This window comes from Lactuca sativa, chromosome 7 (assembly GCF_002870075.4).
Source record: "Lactuca sativa cultivar Salinas chromosome 7, Lsat_Salinas_v11, whole genome shotgun sequence".
In the NCBI taxonomy this organism is placed as follows: domain Eukaryota; kingdom Viridiplantae; phylum Streptophyta; class Magnoliopsida; order Asterales; family Asteraceae; genus Lactuca; species Lactuca sativa.
Window position 1 is genome coordinate 48437978 of NC_056629.2, and position 21490 is coordinate 48459467.

General features: G+C 32.3%; 2 protein-coding genes across 2 annotated transcripts; one reads left to right on the forward strand and one right to left on the reverse strand.

Annotated features, from left to right (window-relative positions):
* The first annotated feature begins 994 nt into the window (after positions 1-994).
* On the forward strand, positions 995-2416 carry LOC111890470 (uncharacterized). The gene is made up of 2 exons (XM_023886589.2): positions 995-1193; positions 2047-2416. Exons 1-2 carry the CDS (start codon positions 1069-1071, stop codon positions 2288-2290), a joined length of 369 nt encoding a protein of 122 aa, XP_023742357.1. The 5' UTR covers positions 995-1068; the 3' UTR covers positions 2291-2416.
* LOC111890481 (callose synthase 2-like) lies at positions 2044-20810 on the reverse strand. Its single transcript, XM_052765551.1, has 43 exons — positions 20648-20810; positions 18881-19113; positions 17044-17144; positions 16781-16896; positions 16574-16667; positions 16386-16496; positions 15926-16042; positions 15084-15176; positions 14886-14977; positions 14627-14753; positions 14382-14519; positions 14214-14290; positions 13640-13712; positions 13368-13490; positions 13169-13286; positions 12742-13076; positions 12038-12090; positions 11894-11954; positions 11438-11519; positions 11293-11342; positions 11106-11192; positions 10879-11013; positions 10696-10790; positions 10198-10282; positions 9882-10042; positions 9692-9815; positions 9489-9586; positions 9106-9184; positions 8866-9017; positions 8668-8777; positions 8478-8603; positions 7627-7695; positions 7332-7521; positions 6791-6947; positions 6377-6496; positions 6159-6274; positions 5960-6043; positions 5517-5629; positions 5045-5274; positions 3990-4784; positions 3804-3854; positions 3099-3284; positions 2044-2999 (listed from the first exon to the last, which is right to left on the reverse strand). The coding sequence occupies exons 2-43, from the start codon at positions 19071-19073 to the stop codon at positions 2748-2750; spliced, it is 5769 nt and encodes a 1922-aa protein (XP_052621511.1). The 5' UTR covers positions 19074-19113; positions 20648-20810; the 3' UTR covers positions 2044-2747.
* Between the last annotated feature and the right edge of the window lie 680 nt (positions 20811-21490).

Consider the following 21490-nt stretch of genomic DNA (forward strand, 5'->3'; position numbering starts at 1 on the left):
AATAAGACAATTACATAACATTTTAGACTACATACTTTTCCTACTCATCTTATCCCATTTTTAATTTGTCTTCTCCTCGTACATATCGAATTCACATTCCAAAATGACAATCCTTACTTCACAAGATCGTGCTACCATTTCATCTTCATTCTTTTCGTTGATTGTTTCTTTATCATCAACCCATTGCCAAAATTTGCATTTAACCTCTGCCTTACTCTAAAACAAACAATACAAATCAGTGAAGAAAATCTTATTAGATAAAGATTGAAACCCACATACCAATGAACTATGACAACCCTAAACTGTGTTCTAGGATTTTCTTTGGTCTGTGATGTCGAAAGGGGTAGCCATAATCACATGGATTTGCACATCAAGTTTCGATTTTAACTATGTGTATTTAAGGAGGAAGCCATAGGGGATGTGGGAGAAATCGAGCACCTTTATTGAAGACAAGTGTAGCGGGATAAATTGTGCACTACATATATTAGACCGGAGGGTGTGGGAGGGAAAGTTCCCTCACTTTTGGTGGGCCATACCCCCCTTTCCCTCACTTTCCTTTCCATCACTAAAAACCCAAGAAATTGGTGAGAAACCTTTCCCTCAGTTTTTGGTCCAATAAAAACTCATTTCCCCCGTTTTGGAATAAAAAAAGAAAAAAAAAATGCATAACCAATCGCTAGAAGAGAGAGATAGCGGGACTCTCTCCCCCCACCCTCTTCCCGCTGCTTCTTTCCCGCACCCCCGGTGCGGTGTTTCACCATGCGGGAAGCCTTCCCGCGGCTTCCCCGCTCCCCACTCCGTCCGGCCTTACATATATAAATGAGACCCCCCTTAGCAACATATGCAATGGAACCGACTTCGGAAGGTCGTAAGGGCCAAAACAAACCAAATTTCAGATTTTGTGGTCTAATTTAATATTATGAGATCTTAAGTGACTTTGGTAAGAAATTTTGAATAAAAACAAGCCGATATTATGACAAACTAACAAAGTGCTTCTCATTTCCCAAGTTGTGGTTGTTATGAATCTGGTCTTATTTGGATTTTGGGGAAGACAGATACAGAAAAAGAATGGCATCCGTTTTCCTCTCCTGCAATGCACGTCCTACTCATTCTACCAAACTAGGGTTTCATCAAATTCCCTGCTCCTCAGCTGATTCTTCCTCACGCAATCTCCACTTATCTTCAATTTTCAGGTTCTTTACAATCCCTATTATTCGATTTCATCATCAACTCATCGATGCTGCTCTCTTTTTAACTTCATTTGCAAATTAACTTCGTTTTAAATGCCCTAATCGTGTTTCGATAAGTTCCTCAATGCTAACAATACACATCATTTCTTCGTATTTTCGTGGGATTTGCAATGTTGAAATTCTAGGTAGGATTTGGTAGTATAAATTTCCAGCTTTAAAATTAGAATTAGAGCTTCCCTTGCTAACATCCTAATCGATCCTGCCAAATCCTGTTCTATGAATCTGGAATTAGTAATGGTGCAAGTGCGAAATCATATGGCGAATTGAACTATTTTGGTGTCATTTCAAGTTTCAAATACTACCTATTGAATTCGATAGGCTAAAAATGAAAGAAAAAAACGCATTGCACTTCCATTTATCATTTCTTTCTATTGCCCTCCTTGAAATAGTGTTTGGGTATGCTTTTTCTTGAAGTTGTGATATCACTTTTCAAGATGTTGAATGCTTAACGAATTCTAATCATATAAGTAATCTATAAATTAAACGTAAGTAAGGGTATATAAGTAATTTTACTCTACTCTTTAGTAATGAGTTTTATTGATGTTAGTAAAAAACCTGATTATGTAATCATAAGTAGAAGCAAGTTATCAAAAATATGCTTGCTTGAAGTTGTAATCATCACTTTTGATGATGTTGAATGTTTGACAAAGTCTTATTATTTAAGGAATGAACAATTTCTGCAATTTATAAAGGAACATGGTTCTATCCATTTTGTAAATCTTCAATCCTTATTCGGTGGTCTTTTTTTTAAACATTATTTATTCAGACAAATTATTTCATTTACACTTGGCCACAGGTTCAAAAATGGTGCAAAATTGATGACAAAAAGAAAGTTGCCTTTGCTGCATGCATCAAACAAGTCTTCAGAAGAACCCATTGGGAAGACAGAAGCAATTACAAGTAGTGACACTGGAAATGCCCAAGGACCTCCTTTTCTTACTATTTTGGCTGGGATTGTCGTTTTTGCCCTCCTGCTTTGGGTCGTAGGATCCCTTGTGTCGTGGGTTTTTGGTCTTTTCGGTTTGATTTTCTCAAAATAAATAACGTTTCATTTTATTCCCATCTGTAATGCAATTAAAAGTTAAACTCGGATTGTGTTTTAGCTTCTCTAGTTTGTAATTTGACCTATTGTTGCAAGTTGTTATGAAGACTTTTAGTTTCACAAACACTTTGACCAATGTCCTAAATGCAACCCAAAGAATTTGCTTGAGCTTTTTGGACCAACTTTTAAAAACATTTAAACATATGATGCAAAATGACTTCCACTACCCTTAATATGAATAAATAGTAGTCAAATGATCACAAAACACACCTAGAAAAAGTAAATAAAACTATACATCTTACTACCTAATGGTGATGCATCTTCTACACAAATAATCAATTCACATTACTAGTTTGTATAGATGTATGTTGATCCCATGCTTGTGATAACATACATACATAAATTTATACATATATACATATGAATGGAAAATAGTTATGCTAAAGGACAAAAAGTCACTCCTTGATGCGGGATGATCGGTTTTTCTTTTGGCCGCCACCAAGAATACGAGAGATTTGTAAACCTCTGCTAAATGCTTGGTTGAACAGCATTCGTGTCTGAAATTCAGACACGAATGGGAACCAAGCCAAAAAGGCAATTGGAGTGAATAAAAGCAAACCCATTATTATCTCATAATATTGTGCTAATGTTCTAACAGATGACCAGAATCCAGTTTGTTTCAAAAATGGCTTCAAAGCTTGTGCAATCTACACAACAAATCAATGTTAATTAAAACCAGCTATCTAATTTTTTTTTTTCCATAAAAAAATAGCACATGTTAAATATGTAATAAAGGGATGGCTCACCAGAAGCATTCCCCAACCCGTAGGCATTAAGGCGAGGACACATACAATTATATCCTTTATTGACATATGAGGTTGTGCTATTATGGTAATTAGTATAGAAAAAAAAGTTATAGCAATTAATCCCTTGATCAATCGGAATGCAAGCTGATAGTCATTGCTAAGAGACTTTCTACAATATGCCATCCCCTGGAAAATATAGAAAATAATAAATTAATTAATAAGCACATAAAAATTACCATGTGTGTAAAAAATTGATTTCATACTATCTATTCATTTGTGCTACGAAGATGTACACTTGGACTTTAGGTTGAATAGGACAAAATATGTTTGCATTAGACTGAGATTAAGATTGATGTTAATGGGACAAAAAATTGTAATTTTTCGTATATGTTCCATAAAGGTACATTGGTACTTTTGGAACATTTTTTGCACTACATGACATCACACAAAAGTTGTATTACATTTGGCATACAATTGACTCGGACTAGGATTGATGTCAGTAGGACAATAGGACAGATATGCAGGACGAGACATAACAGTAGAAGATATAAAAAGTTGTACTGCATTTGGAATGCAATCGACCGGGACTTTGATTAATGTGAATGAGAAAAAATTGCAATTCTTTTGTCTTACCCAAAAAAGAAAAAAGTGTCTACTTGGACTTTAATAATTAGAAATTATTATACTACATGTTAGTTAGATCACCTTCATTACAAGAAGTCCTGCGAAGATTACAAGCCACGAAATTCCATAAACCTGCAAAATAGCAAAATAACAAGTGAACATCAAAATTTTTAATTAAACTCAATCCCATTTTATATCCAAATAATAATAATAATAATAATAATAATAATAATAATCAAATGCAAGTTCATCAACACGAAAAAATACCAGAAAACTTTTGCTCTTTGTGATGTTGAGATGATATACAAGTCCAAACTGATAAATAAAAAACCGAACTGCCAACAAAATCTCTATAACAATACCCTTTACCCCCGAAGACACAAGATGATCTTGCTCTTTCTCCCACCACGATTCCCAACTTTTATCCCCGGAAACACCGATTCCACCTCGATTACTTATCCACTTACTCCAATCCGACCAATCATCAACAATCTTCTGCCACTCAAACCCCGAAGGATTGAAAAGAAACGGAGCAAAAAGCCATGTTCCCACCATAAACCACATCGAAACTGTAATCAACATATACGCAACCGAACTTGTATACGATTCTCCAAATATCTCATACACAACAAGCAATATCAAAAGCTCGATTCCTTTTACAAAGTGGCTACGAGAATATAGCCGGTAGTTCTCGGAAAATTTAGCGTGAAAAACTACAAATCCACGGCCGGTGGGGCGGTATTGTGCGCCGCCGTGAAGCAAAGTGCGACCGTAGTAATGGGTTTTTGTTCCGAGAGAGAATGTGAAGAAAACCGAAGCTAATTGGAGTTGCATGAGGACGAAATCGGTTAATGCACTTCGGAATCCTCTTTCGAGTCCAATTTCCATTATCATTGGGAGTGCCATGAGGAATCCGATTTGAACGAAAGATTGAGATGCGAGAGCTACGTGAAGGGGTTTGTTTCTTGCGATTGCTTTATTTGTGTTTAATTCTCTTTCAAGTCCACTTAGTACGAGGTAGAGGCGACCATAGAGAAATACGTATACAATGAGCACAGTCAGCTGCCACGTAAGATTGATGGGTATTAGATGTATTCCTAAAGTAGTTGTATAAATAAAATGTTGTATACATAATATTCATCAATAGTGAGAGGAGGAAAGGAGAAAGATAAATAGGTAAAAGGTTGTGTCTTAAAATATAATAACCCATTGAGTCTTTCTATCAAGATTAAGTCAAAAACAAATGTATATTTGTTGTTAACATATTAAGCCCGTAGAAAAGAAATGATGTTTAAAAAATAATTGAGAAAAATATTTATTACCAATGTGTTGAAGTAGAATCCGATAGTGGTGAAATAGCATGAAAGCATACGAAAAAAATCAAAACGGTGTCCAAGTCTGTATATATCACGACTCATTGTTTGTTCACCGTTTCCTTGTGCTATTTTTGCCTCGAATAAAGAGATCTGGTTGAGGCCCACATCTCTTCCTTTACCAACTTGTATGTATTCATGATGAGTCACGTTTCCTCCACGTAGTGTGGAATTGAAACCTGCCATCAATTCGGGAAAATGTCAACACAAAACATTTGTTGAAAAAAAAAATCAAACCACCAATGGGTCCCACTGACAGATAAATCATGAAAAGGGGGTGATTCTATTCTCACCCCTTGGTATCTAACATTTAAAGGGAGTGGTTTTACTAGTACTAGGACGCACAAAGGTGATATTCTAAAACAAGCATGTGGGGACCACTAATTATGATGAAGTGGATAAAGAGAAAAAAAAATTATGCCTGCAAATATGTCTTCGCTCAAATTGATGATTTTTGAAGCTTTGCTGATGCCTCCTCTAGTTAAGTGAAATAATCTTTCGAACACATCAGGATGCCCATAATGAAATCTAACCCTGCAAATATGTATGAAAGGGTAAAATGCGAGAAATAGCAACTACTTTCATTAATTTGTTTTTTTACAACTTTATACTTTCATTTCTTCCATTTACAACACTGTACTCTTGAAAAATCTATCTAATTATAGCAATGACAAACAAATACAAAGAACTTTTCACCGCTATAATTGGCAAAAATTATCAAAGTACAATGCTTTAATAAGATTTTTTTTGAAAGTACAATGATGTAATAAAATTCACAAAATAAATTATGAAAACCACATGAAACTTGAAGCATATCAAATTAAAGTCGTACATCGATACTATAAAATCAATCTTGCAACTTACTTCAATGGGTTAGCCAATAATCGTTGTCCAATTGTTACAAAACTCGTCTCCTGGTTTGACATGAACCACGCAAGAGAAGATACACTAAAATCATAAAAAAACAAATAAAAAAAAGTCATTAATCACACAATAGAGTAACCCATATAATAAATTATTAAAAACATTACATGATACAAAAGAAATAGAAATGCATATTTACCTTCCAGTGAATATATGCTCCCTAAGTCCAAGTATGGTTGGAGTTCTCACTCCATGTTTGATAAGAAACTCTTGAAGTAAATTCCTCATTTTAAAGGCTTCTTCCATGTAGTTGTCCTGTTCATAAGATAATACTTAAACAACTTTATTCAAGGGTAAATCTGTAAAAAAGTCATGACTTTCTCTATTAAGTTGTTCTTTCTGTATTAAGTCAAATACCTGGTTCATGTCTATTGTCTGTAGACCTTCTCCACGTGTGAAAATGATGGCATGATTTTGATTCTCTGGTTTTCCCTCACCAAGTATGGCTGCTCCTGGAAGTTTTATACGATATATAACCTGAATAACAAAAATGGTATATTTACATCAATGAACCTTCATGATATACGTATGTTTCAAATAGTATATTTTCAAAATAAGTAGTAGTCTTTGGTATTTTGTTATTTCTTGCATTTAGCCATAAAATGATGCTAGTAGAAGTCTCAACTGGTTTCCTTGAAAACTCATGAGTTGTGTAGAAGTTGCTAGAGTCTTTGGTCAACATTCTTACCGGTTGTCACAATGATATCAAATAGGTGAAAAAATATATTCCAAAATGGATTGATTTAAGGCTACAAATATTGAAATTTGTACCTGATCTAAGCTCTGAAATTGGTCAGAGGCATCAGCAGACTTTGGTACAGCTTTCACAAGAACTGAATAGTAAGAAACTTTGGTAACCACATTTTCTAATTCATCAATGCTAGTTTCTTCCACCTCATCAATATAGGCAACTCGAAGAGAAGGATACCTGCCTCAAAAACATATAGATTTCCCAACATTAGTTATAAAAATAGAGAAACACTTCATGTATGAAAGTAAAATGGGATAAATGCTAGAAAGATCAATCTACTTTCATTGAATTGTTTACTACAACATCCTACTTTCATTTCTTCCAATTACATCATTGCACTTTGAAAAAACTATCCATTTATAACATTATAGCAATTTTCACTTCTATAATCGGGTAGATTTTTTGACAAGTATAATATCTAAATACGAAAAAGTTTGAAAGTATATTACTATGATTGGGTGATTTCTCAAAATGCAATTCGATATGAAAGAAGAATTTTTTAATAGAAACAAAAATGAAAAATATGTTGATATTTCTTGAATACAAGTGCTCAAGTCTTACGTTGTCATAAGCCTCAAAATGTCATGAGCACGAGCATCGCCTAATCTTTTGTGGATTCCATATTGCTGAGATGAGATGACATATGTGAACTTCATATCTGCAACTGCTCGACATTGTGCTAGTGTTGATCTTTCATTCCTTAAATATTCTTCCGTGTTAGATTCCGCAGGATTGTAACCTTTCATTAACTCTGCAACAATCATCAATAGTTATGTATGTATGTATGTATGTATGCATGCATGCATGCACTAAATCATCAAACAAATGAAAGTATGTTGATGTTGCTTGTATGTACCATCATCATTTGCCATGTCAATGAAAGCTTGAAGTTCCAATGCTTGTCGATAGTACATCATGCCTCGTACTATATTAAGTTAAGAGAAGAATAAAATTATGATCAGAATATTGAAATGGATAATAAAAGGTTGATATAAGTTTTTTCATCAGCATCATTAGAGTTTTCCTCTTTCATTTCTATCTATCAAAGGAATATACTTTCAATCTTTTCTTATTAAGAGATTGTACTTTAAAAAATTTAGAATAAATTACACGAATGGTCCCTATGGTTTAGGGTAATTTGCGCGTTTGGTCCCTAACTTATTTTTTTAACTCGGAACTGTTTGCTTTTGTTACGTGCTTGGTCTCTATCTTACCTAAAAAGACTATTTTTGCCCTTGATTCTTTAATTTATTTAAATAAACACACCTCAAACCCCACCCCCTCACAATACCTTACATAACCCACTATTTTTCCAAATTTAAATAATAATCTTTTTAGGTAAGACAGAGACCAAGTGTGTAACAAAAACAAACAGTAGGGACCTTATGAGTTAAAAAAATAAGTTAGGGACCAAGCGCGCAAATTACCCCAAACCATAGGGACCATTCTTGTAATTTACTCAAAAATTTACCCTAATCGCAACATTTTAGTTTCTATTTTTTCTTATTAGGACATTATACTTTGAAAAGTTTACCCAATTATAGCAATAACCATTGCTTTGCAATTGAATGACATTGGATAATTAGGTATATTTTTCAACGTACAATGTTGTAATAGTAAGAAACGAAAGATGCTATAATAAACAAATCAATGAAACCACATTGTTATTCCTTGCATCTAATCCTTTACGTATGCACACTCAATTACCAGTCTTAGTAAGTGTTTGGCCTCTATATGAAGCCCAAAGGCGCAACAATTCTTCTGAATCTAAATCTCCTTTCATTTCTTCTTCATTGCTATATTCCACCCTCTCTAGAAAGTTGTTCCACTCATCTGAAAATTATTTACTAAACTTAGTATCATGAAACATACAACTTTAGAAAGAAAAATAACTGACCTGGAAAGATTTTTTGCAAGTAGAAAAGAATGGAAACTCCATCTTCATTAGGCTTTTCCAAGGCATCCATAGAGAAAAGAACATCCTCATTATAATAAGGAGTCAAAACCCTAAAATAAAAGCGAATTTATCGTAAAGACAAAGTCCACTTATCTACAAAATGCAAGAAAAAGCAACATATTTTGAGAGAAAACTTACGAGAAAGATATCATATTTCGAACTTTGGGTGCCTTAGGCATATCCATAAACAAAGAATTTGAGAAGAAAGAGATACGCCTTCTGGCTTCTAAGTTTGATGGAACATCCATAGCAGATTCTTTTTCTGTAAGCAACAAATGAAGCCTTCTGATCTGTGGTTTAGTGGAAATTACAACTTCAGTTCATTATACCACAGGGGCATTTTTGTAATTTAGTGTATAAAGAGTAGAAGCTTTTTACTTTCTCTTTCCAAGCTTCAGTCTCTCCTATAACAGGAAAATTTAGATCTGCGAAATACTTATGGCTTGATTCTACCATGCTACACGTCAAAAGCAAAACAAAGTTAGTTAGTAATGTTTTATTATTGAGTTTAGTGCAAGAAATAGCCTAATACAATGCTATAGCTGGATAGGTTTTTTAAAGTAATGTCCTAATACGATGCTATAATTGGGTAGATTTGCAAAGTATAATAGCTTAATAAGAAAACAATTGAAAGTATGATGTTGTAATTGAAAAAAAAATGAAAGTCGGATGCTAAAATGTACAAATAAATGAAAGTATGTTATTATTACTTGCATTCAGCCCAACAATATCCAAAGAGACATTATATCCATTTCATTTACCTAGATAATGGCTCATCCAAGATGTCTATGTTTACCACCTCCAGCATGTTAAGTAGCACAATGACAATCTCGTCCCTGTCAGTTGCTTTATTTTCTTTCTAAAAGCAAAAAAAAAAAAAAAAAAAAAAAGTACTAGGATTTAATATTAACACCTCATAAGAGAAAACATTCTAAAAAAAAAAAACAAAGAGATCATATTTGACCAGATATTCAATAAGCCGGATGAAATGATTAGTGAGGCTAGGCAAGTAACTCATATCAAACACACTTAGTAAATCTCCCTCCTTAATGTGATGATCAACTTTTTCAAAAATCTCCTTCATAATTCTGCAAAAAGACAAACCACATCAATTAACAAATACATCATATCATATTAAAAATTACATTACTTACGCCTTTTCAGTTCCCCCTTCAACAAGAAAATTTAAAATATTTTGGGTTGAAACATAGCATTCCTGAACAGCACAAAGCATATAATTGTCTGCATTCAACCTCTTTTGTAGTAATCGGTCATTTCCATTGCTGTCTTTTGCCATGTCCAAGGCTATTGGAAGCTATAAAATGATTGTTGAATAGTCAATATATATATATATATATATATATATATATATATATATATATATATATATATATATATATATATATATATATATATATATATATATATTATCAATGTTCATGAAACAAAGTGTTTCACGAAGTAATGAACCTTGCTAGCAAGTAAAAATGGTGGCCACCGAATAAGATTCAAGTCAAAATCAGCCCAACATGGCATAAGTAAAAGGTCCATTTCCCTGATAACATAAAAATACAAGCACATATCAGTGACAAGTAAGAGACCGAGATGAGGATGAGGAGGACATTTTTGTCTTTTGCACAGATAAGATCTCTCGACTCCTTTTTCCACCTTTTTGGGTGGGACAAACGTTAAGTAATTGATTCTTTTCTTTTCTTCTCTTGTTTTACAGTGTAGAAAAGTGAATCATATCTTTGGAGAGTGTGCGCGTAATGGGGGTTTCGCTTGAGATATTTATATATGTGGTTGTAATACTTTGTCATTTAGTGGACTTTTTTTCTCTGTGGTGGCCTGTGGTTTTTCTCTGGTTTAGGAGTTTTCCACGTATATATCTGTGCTCAATTTTCTCTATTATTTTACAATTGGCCAGTTATTGGAAATATTTGAAACCGTTTTCAAAACAGAAAATACCTGTTGCTTATCAAATCTTCTTCCCTGAAAGTTGTAATGATTTTATTCCACATATGAGCAAACCTTGTTGTCTCCTCTTTATTATTGGTTGGTTCCTGAAATAAACAAAATTAATTAAAAAAAAAAACTATTTGTAAACCATCAACCACCCAAATAGGTATAAAAATATAAAAGAAATTAAACCTTAGTCATTCTATGGGATGGAGTAACAGTGAGCCTATGCTCAATCATTTGGTTATTTTCTTCTGGAATTAAGCAGTCATTGAAAGCAACTGGCAGTGACTGAAACCGGCTTCTCAACATCCCTAAAGTTCGAATCTAAAGAAGTAGAAATTAAAAAAAAAAAAAAACACAAAAAAATATAATCAAAGTAAGTAAAATTTTAGATAAATGCAAATTAGAGCACTAACCTCTCCAAGACGCCGAAATGCACCATAAATTCCACCAAATATTGTGGAAAAGATGGCATACCATATTTGAGTATCCATAAAATAGACCTATAAAGATTTTAAAAAAATAATAATAATAACATTGTATGTAGCATGTTTTGGAGGCAAAGGGAAATTAATAGAATATGAATAATACAAAATAACATACAAGAATGATAGGAGCCCATAGTGTAATGACAACGCCAATATTGCTGTTAGCTGAAAAGAAAAATGACAATCTGTAAAATTTTCAATTCTTATTATACTAATAACGTTATGAATATAGTATATATATGGTTCTTAATCTTGATTACCTTGAGGGAAGAATTCATGCCATTCATAACGTCTAATGTGAAGTCGCATAATTGCTTTTGTTGGACCCACTAGAGGCTTTATCTGAAATATGTATATAATTACTTATTCTTAGGGACAAATGCAAGAAAGAGCAACTTACTTGCATCTATTTGCTTATTATAGCATTGTACTATAATTTCTTATTATTACAACTTCCAACATTGTGCTTCCGGTTCTTTTTGCTTATGAAGGCATTATATTTGAAGATATCTATCTAATTATAGTGTTGTACTTTGTGTTTCTTATTAAGACATATTATACTTTGAAAAATCTAGCAAATTATAGCTGAATAAATTGCTTTGTATTTGGACGACATTTGCTACAACTAGATAGATTTTTCAAAGTAAGATGTTGTAATAGGAAGAAATGAAAGTACAACGTTATAATAAGAAAAATATGAGGGACAAGAAAGGCACCTCTAAGTAGTAACTGAAAGCTAACTTTGAAGCTATAAGGAGAACCCAAAATATAGTGTACCTAGAAGAAAAGAAAAAAAAAACATAAAGCATGGTACAAGTAATTTTAGCAATCTATACATGCGATTAGAATAGGAAGCATACTTGATAAGGGAGAGAGGATCTTCATGCATTCCCCTCCCAACATAAAGTGAAAGCTGCAAAATTCAATGATATGTTATGGGTATTTGTTTTTTGACATACTGCAGAAAGAACGACTTAATAGAGAAAGTCAGGAAAATGAGGTTTTTCCAATTAAGTCCTATATTTTAACAACTTTTCCTTTATTTATATTTTTCCTTTCAGATCCCCAGTGTGCCATCCTTTTCTAAGATCTTTTTGGGCTAAACGCAAGAAATGGTAACGGACTTCTATTTATTTGTGTATTATAGCATCTTACTTTAAGTTCTATCTATGACAACATTGTACTTTCATTTTTATTTTATTAAGCATTGTAATCTAAAATAACCTGCCCAATTATAGTATTGTACTTTAAATTACTTTTCTTATTAGGACATTGTACATAAAAAATCTACCGAATTATAATAGTGAAAAATTGTTTGATTTTTGGATGACATTGCTATAATTAGGTAGGCTTTTCAAAATACAATGTTGTTGTAACAGGAAGAAATGAAAGTATGATATTAGAATAAACAAATAATAAAAGTACATTATTATCTTTTGTGGAGAACAGTTAATGGGGAAAAAGAAACAAAGACCTTATTCACAAAAATAAAAATAAAAATAGCAAGGAATAATAGTAACAAATAAAATAAAAGTGACATAAGTTGTAGGAAGATTTTCCATACCTGAGACCACCACATCACAAACCTCACAATTTTATAGTCTGATTTCTCTAGATTTCTTCGTATAAAGGGTAGGAGGAATAATAATCCAGAAAGTATATTTGGAAATAGGTAAATAACAACTGCTATGATGAACATAGAAGGTGAACTTTCTCCATTTCCAAACCAATTCTTAATAGTTTCTTCAAATCCAGATGGATTTTTCCAACTATACGAATATGTTATCGGTAAAATCACCACCCAAGCTCCTGCAGTTAGAGCTTTCAAAACATATCGAAGCTTCACATGGAATGACATGTAGAATCTTGCATTCCACATTATAAATACATCAATGACAGCTGGCAAAATGAGGTGGCAAAAATCAGATTATATTGCCATGTAAGCAGTGTATGTAGATTGTAGGTATATATGTATGTATGTATGTGTTCACCATGTGCAAGTTTCAATATTGCTGCAGTTATGAAAATGCTTAATACTTTCTTGAACACAACCCCATCAAAGATAGAATTTAGTTCACCAGATCCATTCCATGCTATAATAATCATTGCCTTGTATTAAAAAATAATAATAAATAGTTAATAAACCAGTAGATTAATTAATTACAAGATAATTAATAATTAACTAATTACCTGTAAAGACAAAATGAAAAAGCTCCACATTCTATCGAAGCTCCTAAAGATATGCCAAAATGAATCTATCTCAACAAAGTTGATTTTTCCCATCCAATGATCACTTGTATCGGGTTTTTTCTCCTGAATAATTAATATATATTGTATATAAACAAAATTGATAGAATCTTGGGTTTTATTATTATTATTATTATTATTATTATTATTATTATTATTATTATTGATGTAGTAAGCATAATATGTGGGGCTAAAAATGTAAATTTAGTGCTTACATCATCATCAGGCCGACAAAAGAAATCAGATTTGTCACGCATTGGCCATCCCAAACGAAAACAGTCAACTGACCTACAACATTATCCCAATGAATATATATATATATATATATATATATATATATATATATATATATATATATATATGTGTGTGTGTGTGTGTGTGTGTGTGTGTGTGTGTGTGTGGTGTGTGTGTTAAATGCAAGAAACAACATATGGAATTTATATATGTATTATAGTATCCTACTTTCATTTCTTTCTGTAACAACATTGTATGATTGTAATTTTAAACTTTTTCTTATGAAGGCATTGTATATTGAAAAAATACCTGATTAGAGCATTGTACTTTATGATTTGAAAAAATAAATACCCAATTATAGCATTAAATTGCTTTAAATTTGAATAACATTGGTATAGTTGTGTGCATTTTTCAAAGTATAATGTTGTAATTGAATGAAAAGAAAGTAGGATGCTATAATCAACAAATTAATCAAAGTAGTTGCTATTTCTTGCAATTAATCGTATATTCAATTGAATTTATCATTGAATAAAGCATGAATAGAGAGCATGATACCAGAAGTATTCATTTAGATCATCATAGTTTCTCCATTGAGAATGTTTTGTCTTTCCCCTTTTGCATTTTCTAGCTTCCTGTACATGACAATAATGAAAAACATACGCATATAAACTATTAACTTTGAAGTAAAAAGCTGAAAAACTCTCCAGATTTACACCATATTACCTGTGCTATTGTATCATAAATAGGAGTCACTACTTTCTTCAAAAATGCCTCTTTTTCACCACCATATGCAGGTTTAATATTCTCACCATTCAAAGGACTAACACTACCAGCCAGAATAGCATATACTTCAAATGCCATCTTTGTAAACAAAGAAAACATTGAATCATTTAATTGTCTGTGTGTTTGTACTCTTGTAACATTTAAAGGAAATACAGAAAATTGAAAAACAAAATCATGATGCATACGTGATGATATATATAGCAAAGGCATTCTGGCATAAATCTCAAGTTTGCAGCTTCACCCCATATGAGAAGATATAGACCCATGTACAATAATTTTCTTTGTTGCACTTCTTGTTGAATATTTGGCAACCTATAAATGGAGGATAATGGTCACATATTACTTGTAAAAAGATTTAATCTTATGAAATGAGTGACGACTAAATATCTAAAAACAACTAAATGTAGCTTTTAGATTCAAAACCTCAAATTAAACTTTACTCACCAAAGACTACTTTTGCGACCCAAATATTTGCACCATTTTTTGTAATTCTTAAAAAGTTTCTTCATAACTTCGGTAAGCGCACAATCATCCAGCTTTTTGAAGAAAAAAAAAGACAATGAGTCGATGTTATAAACAAAAAATATGTAAAAAAATAAAATGTGTATAATGTTATGTTGCATCTAAAGAATATAATAATACCTTAGGTTGTTGATCAGGGTTTGGGAACCGGCGAATGTGAACATTTGCAAGCAACAAGATTAAATGCTCTCTCTGATTTGAGACATTATCTTTCTGTGAGTCAAGACTAAGTCAAATTGAGAATCATCATGATTTATAATTGGTGATTCTATTCATACACCCCTATTACTAAATGTACACCCTTGTTTATTTTTTTTTAATATTTATTTATAGGGTATGATGATTAAATTACAAAATGGTCCTTTAGTAATGCTGTCTTTTGCAATTTTGGTCCCAAGATGTTTCGTCTTGCAATTTTGGTCCTTACTTTTACGCTTCTCTTACGATTTTGGTCCCTTTTTGCTCAAGGAGTTGAATTCCATCTATTAAACACTGCACGTGCTTTATGCAAGAGGGTAAACTGGTCTTTTTCCTTTTGCTCTCCTCTCCCCTGACACATTAGCTTCCACCTGTTTGAATTTTTTTAGGATTATACTTTCATACATGATCCCTTTATTTCTATTAAAAAAATTTCCCACCCACCATTGTTTCCTAAAATGTTTTTTTAGGATTAGGGTAATTGTCAATGAAGAACACTAAGAAGTAGATGAGCATGTGGAAGAGACTACCTACGAAAACATAACGATAACTAAATGTGTGTGTGTGTGTGTGTGTGAGAGAGAGAGAGAGAGAGAGAGAGAGAGAGAGAGAGAATGGAAAAAAGACCAATTTGCCCTCTTGTGCAAGGCATGTGCAGTATTTAACCGATGGAATGTGGAAAAGGGACCAAAATTGCAAGAAATCGAAATACTCTTGGACCATTTTTGTAATTTAGTGAAAACTATATGTTCCAAATAAACCACCTGAAAACCAAACATAGCCTGTAGCCAATCAAGAATGTCTTCATTTACTTTCTTCTTGTAGCCTTTCGGCCATGGAAGTCCCCTGGTACTACGCAGTGCAGTAACAGAAGCTTGAATCTACAAATCGAACAATTAAAGCATGAACAAATTAAATAGGAAAAGCTCAAAAAAAACCCAACTTATTATCCCTCAATGTTCAAAAAAACAATTATATTATTTTCGTATCCACTAAAACCATTATATTTTAGTTCCATGTGGATTATGCAACCGGTTTTCTTGTGATATTCGGCATGTGAATCATTATTTAATCAAAATCAGAAAATATAATGTTCTTAATAACACGTAAATAACATAATGGTTTTTTCGAGCATTGAGGGATAATACATTGGGCTTTTTGAACTTTTCTCTAATTAAATATACCATATGATAAATTACAATTCTTAAAAAATCTGGAACTAACCTCAGGATATCTCATTATAGCTTGATTTGAACTATCTGGATCAAGTGGAAGTATATTATAAGGAACATACATCTCTGTCTTCTCAGCAATCTTAGTGTGAGCTTCCAAAATCTACACACAGAAGCAGTAATTATTCAGAATCATCATATAAAATTCTATAAAGGGAAGAGAAAATATCCAGTGTTTACCTCATCTGCCACCTCGACAGACTCTGTGAAGTTAACAGCCTTTAAAACCTCAAACAGCACAGCAGCAGTCTGATAAGCTTTTGTAAGGCGAGTACTGAAGAAACAAGTAAATTTCTTAAATCAGAAAATAAATAATGCAAATTGAAAGAAAGACACATATCACAAAAAGAGAGTAAAATTATTATTTATTGTTGTTATTATTATAACCGGTCAGCTTTTTCGGCCTTCAAGGCTTGAATGTATTTCATGAAGTAATTTTGATAATAACTCTGCATTTCACGTGCATCGCTCTGTGTTCGTCCTTCTAATGTGGTTTTGTCTTCCTGAAAAGATTAGAAATACTTTATCCTGTTTTTTTATAACATTAGTACTATATGATAAGCATGCTAAAAAAATAAGTTAAATATATGGAAATGAATATATTGCACAAAGTATGGAAGTTGTTAGATGGAAAAGAAACGAACACATACCCTCTGTAGACGTTGAAGTAGAGCAGTTTTGAACTGGCGAACACCACGTCCACTTGATTTTGGATCTAGATTGTGGGCTTTCTCAAAGGCATAGAACCGACCTAAGTGCATACACAATAAGCTTTTTTCTCGTTTCATTTATGCATGCAAAGCAAGCTGTCATTAAGGTTGTGTTTGTTACTTAGGACTGAATGTGACTGAACAAGCTTTTTAAGGCATTTTTTGATGATTTTAACGAGGAAGATATTTACGTCTTTTGCACATATAAAGATCAAAAGTGGCCCTTTGTCCCATCTTTCTAGGCTTGGACTATACTAAGACGGGTGTCAATAGAACAAAATGACAATTTTTGCCTTGCCCAAAAAGTTGGGACATGGACTCGTTTTCAATCTCTCTTCTGCATAAAAGACAAAGACGTGAATGCCCTCTTCATTTCTATAATAAAAAGTCTTAGAAAATTTTTTCGTCCCAGTCTTGTTCCATGTAACAAATGCAATCTTATCGATTCTCGTATCGTTACTATTTACTATGCCACATTTATAGACCATTCAAGTGCCTTTGTTTGGTATCCACTATTTCATAAAATCAAAGTTGCATTCACTACTATAATTGAAACTAAAGTAAATTACAAAATTTTGTTCTTTCATACCAGAAAATATTATATATGGTCCCTACATTATATTAGGGTTTTACTTTACTTATCCCCTCATACCCCCTTTTACACATAAATATCAGCCACTTGATTAATGAAAATGACAATTTATCTTCACCTTATAACCTAATTCCAAAACCAGTTTCAACAAAATAACAAAACCCATAAGGGTCAAACTTGCAGTTAAAACAAAATTAAATCAATCACAACCAAGAAAGCGAACCGGTGAGAAAGTATTTTGTAGACCCGTTTGAGTGGGTAAAGAAGAAGAGCCACGCCCGAACCCGGAGTAGCGATGGTTGTCGGGTTGGTACATGGAGCATCCGACAAGGAAGAAGTAGTCTGAATGTTGACCCGGACCCATAGGGACTATTTGGTTCATTACAAAAAATTATAAAATGTATTTATTGTTGATGTGTTATTATATACTACTTTACTTTTTTATTTCTTCTATTATGTTATATTAAATTCAAAAACCTAACTAAATATAAAAATATCTCCAACTAGAGAGCATTTAAAAACTCAATATTTTAATTGTATATATTTGAAAGTAAGATGTATTAATAAGATGATAAAAGTTTAACAGAGAACAAAAATAAAATCAAGGCATCAATGCCATCTATATATTTATCTATTTTCAATGGACACACATATGTTTTGAGTTATAAGAAACAAAAATCATTTCGTTTTTTTTTCTAGGAATTGTTTTATCAAAAAACTAAATATATTAAAATTTATAAAATTTTGGCAACTATTATATTCGCATTGTGAATTTGAACCGTATCATGTACAAATATCATACACCGTCTATCAATTTAGTCTACATGATTGTGTGTGTGTGTGGGTGGGGGAGGGGGGGTTGTCATTATTATAGGCATATCACATTTAGATGTGAATTCGAATAAATATTCACATTTACATGTGAATCTGAACTAACTTTATATAGGAATATAAGTAAATTCATTTGATATTATTACTATTTTAACATTTTGATCAAACACAAATGAAGTTTACTAGGATTTACAAATAAATTTATTCAAATTCACATGTGAATGATATGTTGAGAAAGCAGGTACAATGTTCATTTTCATGTATTAGTTCACTGGATTCACAAATGAATTTACCATTCTAATTATTTAGTGTTGGAAATTAAAAATAACCACTATAAAGAGGTTTGAGACTTACATAAGTAGGCAACTCTTGAATTTGTAGGTTCAACTTCATTAGCAACACGAAGAATAGGTGCAATTTGAACAAGAGATGAAGGTACCACCTCGCTATCCATCATAGGTTCAATACTCGAACTACCGCCGATTGATTGAGTGTGTAGCAGCCGAGTAGGCGGTTGCTCGTTAGACCTTCTTCGATTATTGGCCATTGTTTATCTCGGACCTTCTTAGAGACTAGTTTATGTTCACCTTTTGATATATTATATGAAGATAAAAAAAATCATTACCAAATACCAAAAGACCACAAAAAAATGTATCATATATATAGTGTTTGGTATGGTACAGTCGAATAAGGAACGGAATGGTTCATTCGATTGGAACAAAAATAAGGTTTTGCCCGATGGAATGACCATTCTTGAAACTTGAAAGCATCATTTTGTCCATTTTGTTAATTTTCAGACATTGGCTAGGTAAGGATATTTTTTCCAATCCATCACAAAAATGTTTGGAAATTTATTTTTATTTATGTAAATTTTCAGGTGCAAATCCCATTGGTTTCAATTTTTAGATGGTATGCCATTCAAAAAAAGTTATTAAAATTTTATTTATGTAAGTATCCAAAAGTAATATTTTTATTATAACTATTAACTAATTTGTATTTTAACGATATTTTAACGAGTTTTTATTATCCATAAGTGAGACTAATATAAATGAAATAAAAATTGCAATTTTTATCCCATCCAAAAAGTAAAAACCGAAAAAGGCCCAACAAAAACTCGCTTTTTATCTAATCACTATAGAAAAGGAGTGTCATCCTCCTCATCATCGCCATTAAAATATGTCTAGAAAGCTTGTGGAGACTAATCTCATATATTCTACATTTTGACATATTTTACTTTTATATATATATATATATATATATATATATATATATATATATATATATATATATATATATATATATATATATATATATATATATATATATATATATATATATCAAATCACCAAGGAAAAATTACTTACAATTGAATTTGTGAAATTAAGTGAAATCAAACAGCTTGGATTGATTAGAGAATAAATATTTAATAGCCAGCAACTTTTTACACTTCGAGTCTCAGCCTTTGATGGTTTGAAACAAGGTTATATCCAAGAAATAGTGAGGTATTATCATTGGTTTGTTATTATAGTATCTTACTTTTATTTCATCTTATTACAATAATTTATTTTGAAAAGTCAATCCAATAGTTGTAATCCTATCCAAGTACAAAATAGTTTCACTGCTATAAGTTGGTGGATTTTTTTAAAGTGTTATATAAAAATAACTAATAGTATAATGCTAAAATGGGGTATTTTTTTTAAAAAGAAGCTTTAATAAACAATTTGGAAGTTTACTTTTATGCTATAATACATCATTAAATCAAAGTACATTATCATTTCTTGCATGAAGCCCAAAAAACGAGACAACTTTATATAGTTGAATCACTTTCCAAAAGCAAATAGATTTGACAAAGTAAACTAGCATCTCATAAAAGAAAACCATCAGCCATGCATCTTTCAATTCTCAGAAAACTGGAAATTTGTAAGCTCTTCGATCAACAAACCAAATCCATTAATCATATTTGTGTGAAACCCCTCGAAAATTTATTCAAATTTTCATCAGAAAACTGGAAATTTATTGATCAAAAAACCCTTGTGTGGAGAAACTTACAGGATTAAAAACAGCTAAACAGAGCAACTAAATTACAAGATCATTCAAAATAGAAGAGGATGTTGAACTTACCAGATAAATGAAGCGCAAAGTTTCATACAAAAGTTGCTTTTATCATCACATTGAACGATTCACTAGTCACAAAAAAGATTCATCATGCGGAAAGCTTTCTGCTGAAAAGAGAAACACTTGCAAGAAAACAAACATATATATACACACACTGTGTGTGTGTGTGTGTGTGAGAGAGAGAGAGAGAGAGAGAGAGAGAGAAAGAGAAAGAGAGAGAGAGAGAGAGAGAGAGAGAGAAAGAGAAAGAGAGAGAGAGAGAGAGAGAGAGAGAGAGAGAGAGAGAGAGAGAGAGAGGCATTACCTAACTCGCCTTAATCAACAAGAAAACGCGGGCAACAACACAAATAATTGACCACTAAAATATGAATATTTGCACTTTAGGCTTCATATTTTCAGGAATGTTCAAATTTAGTACCCTGGCCATAAGAAGATGAATCCATGGAATTAAAACAGATGTGCAATGGTTAAGACTCGAATCATTCACACTATCTCCAAGTATAACACCCCAAACAAATTAACCAGGGGTGAGCTCGGTATGAAACCGAAACGAACCGGTATCAAACCGAAAGTACTTAAACCAAAATGACACAAAAGTAAGAATCGAATATTGAACCCAATTGGTATATTATGATTTTTTGAAACCAAGTATATGGTTCGCCACCGATTGGGTACCCGGTACCAGTTTCGGTTTGGTACCATCAGTATTTTTGCTCACCCCCCTAAAACAAACTGCGTTAAGGTAGTTTCGATATATTATGATTTTTTTCCTTTTTTGGCAATAGTACTAGTTGTCTCCCTATTTATTTTTCGAAACGAGAAAATTCGTATCGAATCATATTTTTTACA